The sequence below is a fragment of the Pholis gunnellus genome, assembly GCF_910591455.1.
Source record: "Pholis gunnellus genome assembly, chromosome: 7".
Lineage (NCBI taxonomy): Eukaryota > Metazoa > Chordata > Actinopteri > Perciformes > Pholidae > Pholis > Pholis gunnellus.
The window spans coordinates 6,688,851-6,704,747 of NC_136533.1; the positions used below are offsets into that span (position 1 = coordinate 6,688,851).

The 15,897-nt window shown below is 40.1% G+C and overlaps 2 protein-coding genes across 2 annotated transcripts; both read left to right on the plus strand.

The window, feature by feature from the left end:
- Positions 1-7,111: 7,111 nt before the first annotated feature.
- LOC306698819 (uncharacterized protein) lies at positions 7,112-10,686 on the plus strand. The gene is made up of 2 exons (XM_079163300.1): positions 7,112-7,189; positions 7,986-10,686. Exon 2 carries the CDS (start codon positions 7,986-7,988, stop codon positions 9,246-9,248), a length of 1,263 nt encoding a protein of 420 aa, XP_079019426.1. The 5' UTR covers positions 7,112-7,189; the 3' UTR covers positions 9,249-10,686.
- A 1,306-nt stretch (positions 10,687-11,992) lies between these two features.
- LOC306698867 (uncharacterized protein) lies at positions 11,993-15,585 on the plus strand. The gene is made up of 2 exons (XM_079163358.1): positions 11,993-12,028; positions 12,807-15,585. Exon 2 carries the CDS (start codon positions 12,807-12,809, stop codon positions 13,803-13,805), a length of 999 nt encoding a protein of 332 aa, XP_079019484.1. The 5' UTR covers positions 11,993-12,028; the 3' UTR covers positions 13,806-15,585.
- Positions 15,586-15,897: the final 312 nt, after the last annotated feature.

A 15,897-nucleotide genomic window follows, 5' to 3' on the forward strand; every position in this document is an offset into this window, starting at 1 on the left:
TTAAGTCTCGGTTACAAACATGTTTCCATGTGATTTATTGGTGCCTTTTATATTTTTAACCACAAGAGCTGAGAGCCCAGATGGATGAATGTGTGTGGGACATTTATGATATTTCGTGAACTGGACAGACCCAATGGGATGGAGTAGATAGTGTGGGGGTCACATTTCCTCTGCAATTCAAACCCCGGCATTCTACCAACAGGCTTTTAAGGTCCCTAGAGATCTGCACAACATCCAAATTCCTTATAGCTCACATACTCACGCCATGCTGCCGTTCAACTCATAAAACGCACTGATGATGCATCATGTAAACATTGAGTTCACCCTGTTTAAGTTTACATATCTGAAATGTTAGAGGCTGGTGTGTCTTGCCACATAACAACAAAGTGTAAGCATAGGTACTGACGGATTAATACTTCTAAAACAAACACTACACTTGAGCCCTTCTCATGAGATGTCAATACATGTAAACACAAGACCAGATGGATGTAGTCAATGACAGTATTTTTAAACTGTAATCAAGACAGATGAGTTGTTATTCTTCATATTTATTTGGAGAACATTGTGTTTTCGTTAGCTTGCGTTAAAGTGATGAGCTCCTTGGGACAGATAAAGCAGATGATACAATTTCAAATGTTTATATAAATTGGACTTCAAAGTATACTTTTTTTGAGAGAAACAAATATAGAGGAGTAAACAGTAGGAATACATTTCCTTGTATTATCTGTTCCTCAGGATATACAATCCTCTGAGATTACACAACTGAAAAGAAAAAAAGGCACATGTAGCAATCAAATGATGCTGCCGGATGTATTTCTAAATATTTGAGGTATAGTTTGATTGTGTTACTTTTGATTAAACTGGAAATGTCAGACATTGGAAGCTTGATGATTGCAGCAACAAGAGAAAAAAATAGGATGCTGCTGTCTGGAGTGATGCTTGTCTGAAGGATATTCTTCTACATTAGCCTCTTGTCAGGCAAGGAAAAGACCTGGATGCAGACAATCCAGGCAATTCCAGAATTTGTTGAAGATGCAAGGATACATAAGCTTACAGGTAGGTTATCAGAGTTTGAGTTGCATCGTGGGTAATATAGGCACCAGAAGGAAGAATGTCCTGAATCAAAAACACAATATCTCTCGTTCTGCTCAATACATTTTTTGTTTCCTAATCTTACAGTCACTATTACTTAAGTAAAGTAAAATTATCCACACTCATCCATCATTTGTTTTATGGTGTTTCAGTAACATGTATATAATTATTTCCCCCGTGATGGAACAGGGAAGACACAATTTCATGAATTCTTTGAAGACTTGTCTGTGCTGTGGTCCTTTTCTGTGGCACCTTCAGATTTTTAAAACTGGGTAAATAATGCCCTCGCCGGTCTGTGTATTCCCAGTGTCAACACAGATTGGCCAAATGCATTTGCACAGGATATATGCCAATGAACAAAATGGGAACACTGAGCAAACACAAGCAGAAGTGTTCATTAGCTTTCACAATGTCATGTCTGGCTACCACTATTACGTCACAGATCAAACTGGCCCTTGGTTTACTCCTCAATATGAAACATCAGTCAATTAGATTATGTAGTGGAAGTTTACTGATTTTAGACAATGAATGTGAGTGCATTAGTGTCTGCATTTGGCTGGAGTTAGGTGTCGATCACACATAGACAATTGATATGATTAAAAAAGAGGTATTCTTTTCTTCAAGTCAGAATAAAATTAACAAGAAGTGAATAGTTTGTCCTTGCACAAACTTTGCAATTGAAATTTATGAGAAAAAAAGCTTATAGTCAATCAGGTAATCTGCATTAGTAAAATCCCTTTGATTTCATATGGTTCTTATATATATATATACATTATTCCTTAGGCCTGCCTGGAAATTTCAGGGCTGCAAAAATGACAGACACAGCAGAGTGTGAGCAGAGAGATCCAGACATGCTGTAAAAAGATAAATATCTGACTGTCTAGCAAAAAGCCTTTCCCTACTGTTTTAGGAACCTGCCACAGCTTCTTCAGAACATCCTAGTCTATCAGGTGACTTTTTGTCCTTTGCTGCTCTCAGATTGTCTACTTCATCCACTTAAAAAAGAGAAAAAACAGGATGCCACTTTCATCAATCTACATCCGATCATTGTAAACTGTATAGATAGAACACAGTGCTCTTCCAACTTCCTGCGATTTTTTTCTATTATCCTTTAAATCAATAATAATTATATCATAATCTCTATGATCTGAGCCAAGTGTGTATGCATTGAGGAAGCTAAATATTAGCTGTGATTATATATTGTGTTTGTCAAGGGATTTGATACGATAATGCAGTCTTATCATCACGTGTACACATAAAGCTCAATTCTGATGACGCAAGTGGGTTAAACCTCTTTGTAATCTGTTTAGCTGCATATTGAAAGAACGTGCTATCACTTCAACTATATTTATCACTGGAAAAACAAGTGGAATATGCTGTGCAATTAATAAAGTCACGTAACTAATAAAGGCTTTAAACCATGGCAGTCTCAGACAGTCTGTAGCCAGAAAGTAGAAGGGTCAGGTAGAAGGGTCAGGTGCTTCATGCTGGCCATCTGGCTCATCTGAGTGAAGCTATGCTGTATTAGCAGTGCCCACGGTCTGCACCCATCACCATAGGGGGGGAAAAAACAAGACTTCGTAAAGAATTGTCTTTATTCTCATACATTTATCAGAAAGATAGAACCGTAACTAGGTCTGATGATGGCGTCTTTAAACCCTATTACTGTGACCTCAGTGAGTGCCTCACAGCCTCAAAATGCACGGAGAAAACGGAAAGGAAGATTTGCTGTAAATCGTTTCAAAAGCTTTTGTGGCATATTGTAAAATCATCTATGTGTGCATATATTCTCATTGTTTTTTCCTTTTAAATAGTTTGTCTTAAAAAGGACTAAGAGTCCATGGTCATGCGGCTCTTTAAGGCTGTACTTAGGCACAGCAATGATTATAGCTGAATGCAAATGCTCACGACGGTAATGCTAACAAAATGTTACGGCAAAAGTTTATGAGATATTTCAGCCTGGACCAAAGTGGATAGACCGACCGACGGACTGACAAGCATAAAACATGTGTGAACAGATTATTGTTTCATTTGTAAACAGATATTTCAATGCTCAGTCATGCTTGCATGTGCATATGCATATAACAGGAATCTATATGGACCATGCCTGTACAAACAGACACACACCCAAGTGACCATGATATTCTATTAATCATGACAGGCTGGCCAGATCATTAATGTCTGCCAAGTCACGACAAGATTATTAATCAAGTCTCAGTTAGTACAAAAAAATAAAAAGTATTTTCAGCAGGTAGATGTGGTGACAAAAGCAGCTGGGACCATTTAATTTTTTCATCCTCCCAGTTCAGACGCTGTAGCCTAAACCTGAAGAAGCAGACACAAACACATAATGTTCCTCTGCCTATTCAATCTTGTCATTACCCATACCTGTCCTAAATCTGGCACAACTAATAAATAGCTTCAATGCCTTTGTCACTGTCAAAGTAAAAAATAACTGCATGAATAATGGTTTGTGCACTGTGGGACCAGAGATTTATATGTTAATGCAAGTGAAAATATTGTTTCAGTGTAGAAGATGACTCTGTGGAAATACTTGCTGCAGATTGTTGGTTCAGTTTACTCAAAGTGTAAACTGAGATGGTATTCATGTAGGACCTTGATACTTGATCCACTCTCCTCAGATGAACTGTCTTGTAGGAAGAACCCATTTCTTGAGTTTGTTAAAGGGGCTAAACTAAAAATATTCAGAGCATATCGCTTCCAAAAGGCTCTGAACATGGCGACGGCTAAGCCTGCGGCTCGCAGCTAACAGTGCAAACAACGGCAACAGTGCTGACAGAGCTAACAGTGTTTACCTGAAGGGGAACTGAATGATGGGCTGTATTCTTCCACGATCAGGATCACGATCAGCTGTGACCGCCATAGGAGTGCAGAGTGGCGGCCGTGAGAGAGCCAGTGCAGCACACTCACATGCACTAACATGCACTAGAAGGCTCAGGTAGACATTAGTCCACTACATCTTAATGCCTCAAATATCATGTATTTGTGGAGCTGCTTTTTAAATGGCACAATTGTGTGCATATACCATATGGAATATAAAAAAAAACGATACCATTCCTTGACATTCTTCCCGATTCTTTACAAACATTTTTCAGAAGATGCGGTTTATTTATCTACTGAAGCGGTTTTCCTGAGTTCAAAACATAAATTGTCATACCGGAGGGACTTTTCAGACTTGGCAAACCCAAAGATTTGCTCTTAATGGCTTATAATTGACCTTTAAAGCAGTAGTACATTATCTAATAAAGATCCCCTCCAGGCTCTCCTTTCATTATATGCAAATATGTTCTAGTCTGTATGTAGGTTGTCAAAATGTATGTACAATACAGCCAAGAAAAATCCCTGTGTGGCTGGTATACACAATAAATAGAGTGACTTCCATTTTGTGACCTTTTATAAGTTTGATCTCCCTACTGTAGTTGGGTTGAGTGAAGTTGTTAAAGTGTTCAGCATCATGTCTGCTCAGTGCTCCTCCAGCCCGGGCGCATCAGGAGAGCACCAGATGTTGGTCCGGATTACAGCTACATTACATTGTTAGAGCTGCTTTCCCTTTTTGCCTTGGGGACCTTGTTTCGTTCTGTCACCAAAAGATTAGAAGTGGTCACCAGTCCACATGAAAACACTTGCTGAACAGGAAGTAAGGGGGAAAAAAAGACTCCCCTGAGGCCAAGCACTTTCATATTTTCTGTTTGTGTCTTTGTGTAATGATCTGTAGAACCTAATTTGTGAACAAATGTCAGAGGAGAGATGGCACGGTTTCATTTTCTATGCTCTAAATTGTTCTTTGATGTCAGCTGTGCAAGGAAGGTGGTTCTGATGAATGAAATTCCCCTTGGTTTTCAATACCTCAAAGATATTAAAAGGGCCCTAGGTCAATGAAACAGACAGGCCTTGCGTACCGATCTTTATTGGCTTACTCTCTAGAGTCACTAGAGTGTGAATCATGAGGGTTTCTTTTTTTAATATGAGCTATGTTTGGGCTGTCCTCTAGACGTCTGCAGCTGTTTCTGGTCAATGTACAGCCATTTAACAAGCCCAGTTCACTTCGTCATCCACAGAAGAATTGGTCCATGAGCAATAAGTCAAAATAACAAAGAATTGATGAGCTACTACAAGCCTAGACAAAATATCAGTGCTCCTAAAGGGTCACTCTTACATCACAAAAAAGGTTTAAGTACCCGAAGCAACCTAATCAAGCCTTTTAAATAAATAATTTAATGGATTCATCTACAGACAGTACTTTACAGAAGTTGCATCACCTGTTAAATAAACCTATAAACTTAAACTTCTGGCATAATCTGACCTAATGTTTATTTATTTCCAAATATACAATGAGTGAAAGTCTCACACTGGTAAAGTTGAGGTTACACTTTGTAACTCTCTGTAAGGGTAACTCAAACAGCGATAAATGCAGCAGTGTTAAGGCAGCCAAAAACCAGACTGGGTTCAGCTCAGCCAGAACAGAAGTAAGTGAGAGAGTGGCTGAGATTTGAACTAGTCAAAGTCACACTTGCATGCAGACAAAACCTGGAAAATGTAATATATGTAAGGAGCTAAATAACCAGGGGTATCTATGCTAAATGTAAATGTAATATTCCAAATATGATTTAAACCAGGAAAGGACTAAATATACATATATGCACGTTAGAACAAACTGCTCTTAACTGCAACTCTTTAATAGCATAACTCCATCATGCACGTTACTCCAACATAGGGGTGTAATGGTTTGCAAAATTCTCGGTTCGGTTCAATACGACACAGTGGTGCCACGGTTCGGTACGGTTCGGTACGTTTACAATACAGCAAAAAAGCAGAAATGCCAAATCCTCAATGATGAGACTCTCAAGGAGGCGTGTCTGAAGAACATGGCTCTTCATCTCCCATTCAGTGGTGAGGTAATGTGCCCTTAAAGTCAGGTAGCTTTGTGTAGTCCGTGACATCCGACCGTCTGTTGTCAGAGCAACAGTGGGTGCTTCGGACATTTGATTCTCTGTTTGAGCTTTTGTATTCTTTTACATAGCAGGAATTATGGTCTGGCGAAGTGGGCTCGTGAATGAGTAGTGTCACGGTGCTCAATAACATTAAGCATGTTAGTACAGCCTGCGCTTTCCACTCCAGAGTAGGGTCTCATATCCGCGGCTATAAATATACCTTTAGCCCTGTTCGAATCAGTAGGGAATAGCTACCTAAACGCTGCGATGAGAGTTTGTAGCATGTGTGCTGCTGTTGGTTTTCCTGGTAAGCCAGTTTAGCATAGCGTGTCTCCTAGAACAAACACGCCTCACCCAGAATAGAATGTTGTTCTTCCGTGGTGGGAGTGTCAGACAGCACGTTGTCTGTTACATCGGGTGGTTTGCCTTGTTGAGCACATTGGCTCCACCAATTTAAGCTTCTGCATTTTCCAAATGCAATAGTATTATTCAAACGTATTGTTCGGTTCGTAATGCGTACCGAACCGTGAGCGTCGTACCGAACGGTTCAATACAAATACGTGTATTGTTACACCCCATCTCCAACGATACCGCTTCCAAGCTTGCCATGCCTCACTTATGTTCCCCTGGGTCCTAAGTCCCTACCTGTATGGCTTCTTATTGACATCAATCATACTATGAACATTTATGTACCAACATACATTTATAACAAATACCACAAACTCTACCACTAGTATGTGTGTAAGATACTTTGTGTACTAATACAATAGTTTTGACACTTCAGAAAGCTGTATAGTACCATCATTGTGTTGTAAACTGTTGTGTTCTATCACATCAGGCTCCTAAGGTGATTATAAATCTTACAATGCGTTTTAAAATTGTAAATATGCAACCCAAGACAGGTTGGACCATAACCAGCCAGGCGGACAGGTTGAAACATCTAGGGTTAGGGTGATGTCATTTGATAGTCCTTTTCATTAAAGGTACAGTCACTGTGCCTACCGCACCCACATTATAAAAGGCATTGGTACAAGGCTATATACCTTTAATAAAACTCCCAACAGAGCAAAGTTTTTCGATTCAACTTCCTTATACTACTGTTGGTGAACCATTGCGGCACATCTTTACAAACTTATTATCTGCAGGTATGAGAATACATTATTTTTTATAGTGAAACCAATAATGATTTGTCCGAATTCAACTATTTTAAATAAGTATGGATTAAGACATGCGTTCATTTTGTAGGCTGTATTTGTGGTCCAAATGAACTGTATTGTGCTTTACTGAGAGGTTTTTGCTATATCTAGTCTACCCTTACTGATATACAGCATATATGTCTTGATGTGTGTCGATTTTGGCAGACAGGATCAGTGTTTCGGGTCATATATATATATATATATATATATATAGATAGATAGATAGATAGATAGATAGATAGATAGATAGATAGATAGATAGATAGATAGATAGATAGATAGATAGATAGATAGATAGATAGATAGCGAGCGAGCGAGAGAGAGAGAGAAAGAGAAGCATTATTTCTAACGCGGTGCATATTGGAAGACAAAAAACAGAAGTAGTTATTTCTTGTGCTTTTGCAGCCATAAAATACATAATACAATTCAATCGAAAGCATTTTTGTGAACCTATCTGTCAAAAGAAATACCTAAATACTGTAACATGTAAGGCAATTCACTTTACCATTACGTTGGATAAACACCTCTCTGACAAATACCATATAGAAAGTTTTCCAGACCCTGTGATTATCTTAACTTTAATTTCTCGTCTATACTCTTGGGTAGTAAATATATCATATATACCCACACTGCTAAGGCACTGTGGGTTTTACTTTTAAATACACTTAGCTGTACCATAAAAAAAGAGTATCCTTGTAGGACATTAATACTTCTTGTGATATTTTCATCACTGTCTTCTCTTTAGATGATGGAGCCAATGTATTCACCAGAGACTGCAGAAAGTTGTTTTCAGCCTGCTGTCCCACTGTCTCCCTCTATTTATGATCTTCCCACACTGGGAGATGGTGAGTGTTACCATGTCTTCATTAGCTACAGCAGCACCGACTACCAATGGACCCACTCCCTCATCACCCAGCTGGAGTCCTGTGGCCTGCAGGTCTGCTACCATGAACGGGACTTCACTCCCGGCCGCACCGTGTTGGAAAACATGTCCGACTGCATCCAGGAGAGCCAGAAGGTCCTGCTGGTTCTCAGCCAGGAGTTTGTGAGGAGCCGCTGGTGTCTCCTGGAGGCCAACATGTCTTTGTTCAGAGACTGCCTGCAGAGGAAACCCATCGTCCCAGTGCTGCTGGAGCCAGGAGTCTCTGTTCCTCTCCACCTCTGCCACCTCACCTACCTGGAGGCCAGCGACCCCGACTTCAAGAACAAGCTGCTCAAGGTGCTCTGCACCCCCAACCAGCAGCTTCAAGGGTCCACTGTGGTGCCCTACCAGCCTCCTTCTATCTACAATGGGAAGGCCCTGCAGCCTTTGATTGCTGTCAATGATGAGGGACTCAACAAATGGGACTGTGGTCAGTTCAGTGACATGGAGGTGCCAGACCAACTGCGTCTGATCATTCAGGACCACGAGAAGTACAGAAAGGCTGTGAGGATGATCAACAGTGTCTCTCAAAATAAAGTGCTCCCACTCTGGCTTAGATTACTGATGCTTGTTATCAGTGTAATTTTGATGTCCCTTATCATATCTATAGTCATTATTGCATCATTTTTCTTGGCTGCTGGTGTATTCAATGGCATGAAGCTAAGTCTTGGGGTGGTCTTCCTTGCTTGTCTCGGCTGTGTTGCATTCTGTTTGATTTTTGATATTAGTTTCTGGAAAAAAAATCAATTGAAGGACATTGTGAGTGAAATGCAGAAAGCTATAGGCCAGGCAAACATAATCCTCTCTGAGGAGAAAGTGTTCATGGGTTGTTGTTCCAATTCAAAAATCTATCTGGTGTACGTTAATCTGAACAGTTGCAAACAAGAGTTTGCAGAAACATTTTCTGAGCAGGGTTGTGCGGAGGATATGTTTCAAAGAGCCCTGGCCTTCTTCTCATCAGGTTATGCCTGCTGCCTTGCTAAAAGACACTTTCCCTTTTCTCGCAGCTCCACTGGTCACCTGGAGGGAGGGGTGTGTTTCTGTCAGTATGTCTCACAGCAGCTGAGAAGAGATCAATGGGAATAGTAATGTCTACATTTTTGTCTTTATTATTAGATCAAAGCTCACCCAGTCAATGTCGGACTAATACGAGCCACCGAGAGCCATTGAAGGCACAGTAACTTAATTCATGTTAGAAGCCCCTCAGACATCAGGACGGAGGCTGTCACTTTAACAAACCTGAAAGCAGAACAGTGCGGCTACTTGGCACCCTCTTCTTCCTGAGTTTACTTTCAGTTCTTGATCATCCACACTGCGTGATCACTCTTCATTAAAGTTGCTGGAATTTATTGTATCATGAACAGGTATGAATGTACATTTCTGTGCAGTGTATGTTGTCCTCAGTGTGATGATAGGTTTCATTCTTAAAAAGAGCAGTAGGATTCTGTTAATGTTTTTTAGCATGTTTAGCATCTGAACTTAAGCTTATTTAATTACTTCTTTAAACACCATTACGTTACTTACTGTATATTTCGCGGCACACTGAGTTACGGGTTATTCTGCAGTGAGTTGTGTCACATCACACTTTTTACATTTGTATATTGTTATACATGAAATCAGCTGAACTTTTTCACTTCATTTGACGGACATAGTGTAGTGTAGTATAGGAAAACAATACTACATTTACTTGACTTTTGAGATGTTATTGGTTATGTTGCAAATCCAAATTTGACTCAAGAAATATAACAATTAAAATATGATGCATTATTATTCATTAAACTATCCAGCATCATTTTAGAATTGAAAGCTCGACCTTGAACAGAAGTGAAGTACATAATAATTACATTGTGCTGACAATGTTATTAGTGTTATAAATTAGAGTGGCAAAAACATGAACAATTTGAGTTGCAATGGGAGGGTGGCACTGTTCCTGTGGGCTTTCCGCTGATGCTTGTTGACTCTATAGGGAAGTGAAGAAAACTTCAGTTGTAAGGTTATCCAGAATAAAGCTCTAGCAGGCTTTATCGAGCAGCCAAAGTAAACTGCCATCAATGATCAGCCGCTGTCTGGCAGCTGCAGACAACATGCATGATTCCGCAGAGAGCTTAAGCTCTGCTCCGGCAGCTGCACAGAGCACTGTGTGCCTGTTTCCCCAAAGTTTATAGTTTGATATTGAACGTGTCGCATGTCCAAATTGCACCAAACTCAGCAAAACACTCCCTTGGGTCCCCAGCAATACTCCCGGCAAGTGTGAAGTAGATTGGATGAGCGGTTCGGGAGAGATGCAAAGACCACACAGAAAGACGGACAGACGGACAAAGATTCACTTGAAATCATAATTTTAGTAACAGAACTCATGATTGCCACAAACCTAAACTTGTTTGAGAATCATTTGCACTATTTTATATGTGGGAGTATCAGGATGACTTTGAGAAATGTCATGCTCTCTGAAATTGTATTTGTAAGTTGAATGTAAGAACTGAACAAGATATAAATGTACTACTGAAGGTCAGAAGGAAGAAACTAATGACACGTGGATTTACGTATAATAAAAGGTATAATATGTAATCCCATTGTTGGTTGCTGTTTGTAAACACAGATTTCTAACTTTGCTCTTGCTCTCTAGCTCTCTCCAGAGCGTGCAGCAGTGGTCAAGCGAGTTAGACAGGGAATGGGGTAAGGGACCGGGGTTAGTGAGAACAAAAGGCATGATTCAGAACAGTGAAATGTTATTTTCCGATTGTTTCACCGCGGTGACGTTCTAAAGCACAAGTAAAGACATCCACACTTCGTCACAAACTTGCTATAACGTGCAGGAATTATGGTCTGGCGAAATGGGCTCGTGAATGAGTAGTGTCACGGTGCTCAATAACATTAAGCATGTTAGTACAGCCTGCGCTTTCCACTCCAGAGTAGGGTCTCATATCCACGCCTATAAATATACCTTTAGCCCTGTTCGAATCAGTAGGGAATAGCTACCTAAACGCTGCGATGAGAGTTTGTAGCATGTGTGCTGCTGTTGGTTTTACTGGTAAGCCAGTTTAGCATAGCGTGTCTCCTAGAACAAACACGCCTCACCCAGAATAGAATGTTGTTCTTCCGTGGTGGGAGTGTCAGACAGCACGTTGTCTGTTACATCGGGTGGTTTGCCTTGTTGAGCGCAGTGGCTCCACCGATTTATTTAAGCTTCTGCATTTTCCAAATGCAATAGTATTATTCAAACGTATTGTTCGGTTCCTAATGCGTACCGAACCGTGAGCGTCGTACCGAACGGTTCAATACAAATACGTGTATTGTTACACCCCATCTCCAACGATACCGCTTCCAAGCTTGCCATGCCTCACTTATGTTCCCCTGGGACCTAAGTCCCTACCTGTATGGCTTCTTATTGACATCAATCATACTATGAACATTTATGTACCAACATACATTTATAACAAATACCACAAACTCTACCACTAGTGTGTGTAAGATACTTTGTGTACTAATAAACTAGTTTTGACACTTCAGAAAGCTGTATAGTACCATCATTGTGTTGTAAACTGTTGTGTTCTATCACATCAGGCTCCTAAGGTGATTATAAATCTTACAATGCGTTTTGAAATTGTAAATATGCAACCCAAGACAGGTTGGACCATAACCAGCCAGGCGGACAGGTTGAAACATCTGGGGTTAGGGTGATGTCATTTGAGTCCTTTTCATTAAAGGTACAGTCACTGTGCCTACCGCACCCACATTATAAAAGGCATTGGTACAAGGCTATATACCTTTAAAACTCCGAACAGAGCAAAGTTTTTCTATTCAACTTCCTTATACTACTGTTGGTGAACCATTGCGGCACATCTTTACGGACTTATTATCTGCAGGTATGAGAATACATCTATTTTTTATAGTGAAACCAATAATGATTTGTCCGAATTCAACTGTTTTAAATAGGTATGGATTAAGATATGCGTTCATTTTGTAGGCTGCATTTTGTGGTCCAAATGAACTGTATTGTGCTTTACTGAGAGGTTTTTTCTATATCTAGTCTACCCTTACTGATATACAGCATATATGTCTTGATGTGTAACGATTTTGGCAGACAGGATCAGTGTCTCGGGTCATATATAGATAGATAGATAGATAGATAGATAGATAGATAGATAGATAGATAGATAGATAGATAGATAGATAGATAGATAGATAGATAGATAGATAGATAGATAGATAGATAGATAGATAGATAGATAGATAGATAGATAGATAGATAGATAGATAGATAGATAGCGAGAGAGAGAGAGAAAGAGAAGCATTATTTCTAACGCGGTGCATATTGGAAGACAAAAAACAGAAGTAGTTATTCTATTATATCTGTCCAAAGAAATACATAAATACTGTAACATGTAAGGCAATTCACTTTACCATTACGTTGGATAAACACCTCTCTGACAAATACCATATAGAAAGTTTTCCAGACCCTGTGATTATCTGAACTTTAATTTCTCGTCTATACTCTTGAGTAGTAAATATATCATATATACCCACACTGCTAAGGCACAGTGGGTTTTACTTTTAAATACACTTAGCTGTACCATAAAAAAAGAGTATCCTTGTAGGACATTAATACTTCTTGTGATATTTTCATCACTGTCTTCTCTTTAGATGATGGAGCCAATGTATTCACCAGAGACTGCAGAAAGTTGTTTTCAGCCTGCTGTCACACTGTCTCCCTCTATTTATGATATTCCCACACTGGGAGATGGTGAGTGTTACCATGTCTTCATTAGCTACAGCAGCACCGACTACCAATGGACCCACTCCCTCATCAACCAGCTGGAGTCCTGTGGCCTGCAGGTCTGCTACCATGAACGGGACTTCACTCCCGGCCGCACCGTGTTGGAAAACATGTCCGACTGCATCCAGGAGAGCCAGAAGGTCCTGCTGGTTCTCAGCCAGGAGTTTGTGAGGAGCCGCTGGTCTCTCCTGGAGGCCAACATGTCTTTGTTCAGAGACTGCCTGCAGAGGAAACCCATCGTCCCAGTGCTGCTGGAGCCAGGAGTCTCTGTTCCTCGCCACCTCTGCCACCTCACCTACCTGAAGGCCAACGACCCCGACTTCAAGAACAAGCTGCTCAAGGTGCTCTGCACCCCCAACCAGCAGCTTCAAGGGTCCACTGTGGTGCCCTTCCAGCCTCCTTCTATCTACAATGGGAAGGTCCTGCAGCCTTTGATTGCTGTCAATGATGAGGGACTCAACAAATGGGATTGTGGTCAGTTCAGTGACATGGAGGTGCCAGACCAACTGCGTCTGATCATTCAGGACCACAAGAAGTACAGAAAGGCTGTGAGGATGATCAACAGTGTCTCTCAAAATAGAATGCTCCCATTCTGCTTTAGATTACTGATGCTTGTTATCGCTACAATTTTCATGTCCCTTTTCACAGTTCTAGCCATATTAGCGGGAATTTCGTTGTCTGCTGGTTCATTGAAAGGCGTGAAGCTAAATGTTGAGCTGGTCTGTGTTGCTTGTCTCGGCTGTGTTGTATTGTGTTTGATGTTTGAGATTAGTTTCTGGAAAAAAAATCTATTGAAGTACATTGTGAGTGAAATGCAGAAAGCTATATGCCAGGCAAACATAATCCTCTCTGAGGAAAATGTGTGAATGGGCTGTCGGTCTAATTTAAAACAAATCTATCTGGTTTACGTTTCCCTGGACGGTTGCAAACAAGAGTTTGCAGAAACATTTTCTGAGCAGGGTTGTGTGGGGGATATGTTTTAAAGAGCCCTGGCCTTCTCATCAGGTTATGCCTGCTGCTCCACTGGTCACCTGGAAGGAGGGGTTTGTTTCTGTCAGTATGTCTCACAGCAACTGAGAACAGATCAATGGGAATAGTAATGTCTACATTTTTGTCTTTATTATTAGATCAAAGCTCACCCAGTCAACCTGTAATGTCGGACTAATACGAGCGAGACCGAGAGCCATTAAAGGCACAGTAACTTAATTCATGTTAGAAGCCCCTCAGACATCAGGACGGAGGCTGTCACTTTAACAAACCTGAAAGCGGAACAGTGCGGATGCTTGGCACCCTCTTCTTCCTGAGTTCATTTTCAGTTCTTGATCATCCACACTGCGCGATCACTCTTCATTAAAGTTGCTGGAATTTATTGTATCATGAACAGGTATGAATGTACATTTCTGTGCAGTGTATGTTGTCCTCAGTGTGATGATAGGTTTCATTCTTAAAAAGAGCAGTAGGATTCTGTTCATGTTTTTTAGCATGTTTAGCATGATTTACTTCACAGATAAACATTTTTGTCTGTTATGTACACTGTTTTTACACATCATGGATCTTTATAACTCAATAACTTTGAACTTAAGCTCATTTAATTACTTCTTTAAACACCATTACGTTACTTACTGTATATTTCGCGGCGCACTGAGTTACGGGTTATTCTGCAGTGAGTTGTGTCACATCACACTTTTTACATTTGTATATTGTTATACATGAAATCAGCTGAACTCTTTCACTTCATTTGACGGACATAGTGTAGTGTAGTATAGGAAAACAATGTAGTACTACATTTACTTGACTTTTGAGATGTTATTGGTTATGTTGCAAATGCAAATTTGACTCAAGAAATATAACAATTTAAATATGATGCATTATTATTCATTAAACTATCCAGCATCATCTTAGAATTGAAAGCTCGACCTTGAACAGAAGTGAAGTACATAATAATTACATTGTGCTGACAATGTTATTAGTGTTATAAATTAGAGTGGCAAAAACATGAACAATTTGAGTTGCAATGGGAGGGTGGCGCTGTTCCTGTGGGCTTTCCGCTCATGCTTGTTGACTCTATAGGGAAGTGAAGAAAACTTCAGTTGTAAGGTTATCCAGAATCCAGCTCTAGCAGGCTTTATCGAGCAGCCAAAGTAAACTGCCATCAATGATCAGCCGCTGTCTGGCAGCTGCAGACGACATGCATGATTCCGCAGAGCGCTTAAGCTGCACAGAGCACTGTGTGCCTGTTTCCCCAAAGTTTATAGTTTGATATTGAATGTGTCGCATGTCCAAATTGCACAAAACTCAGCAAAACACTCCCTTGGGTCCCCAGCATTACTCCTGGCAAGTTTGAAGTAGATTGGATGAGCGGTTCGGGAGAGATGCAAAGACCACACAGAAAGACGGACAGACGGACAAAGATTCACTTGAAATCATAATTTTAGTAACAGAACTCATGATTGCCACAAACCTTAACTTGTTTGAGAATCGTTTGTACTATTTTATATGTGGGAGTATCAGGATGACTTTGAGAAATGTCATGCTCTCTGAAATTGTATTTGTAAGTTGATTGTAAGAACTGAACAAGATATAAATGTACTACTGAAGGTCAGAAGGAATAAACTAATGACACGTGGATTTACGTATAATAAAAGGTATAATATGTAATCCCATTGTTGGTTGCTGTTTGTTCAGAATGTTCTTTTATAAGCAGGTCACTTTTGGGTGATCCAAAACCCGTAACATCCTCTTTTAAAGAAGCATGCTGATAGACTATAGAAATATACTAACAAAAAACTCATTAATTGAAATCTTCTGAAAGGATTTCTAAATCATATTTTCTTCTCACTTTAGTTTTTTCATAGATAATGGAGCCAATGAACTGCAGACTGCAGACATTGTGTCACAGCCTGCTGTCCCACTGTCTCCCTCTATTTATGATCTTCCCAAACTGGGAGCTGGTGAGTG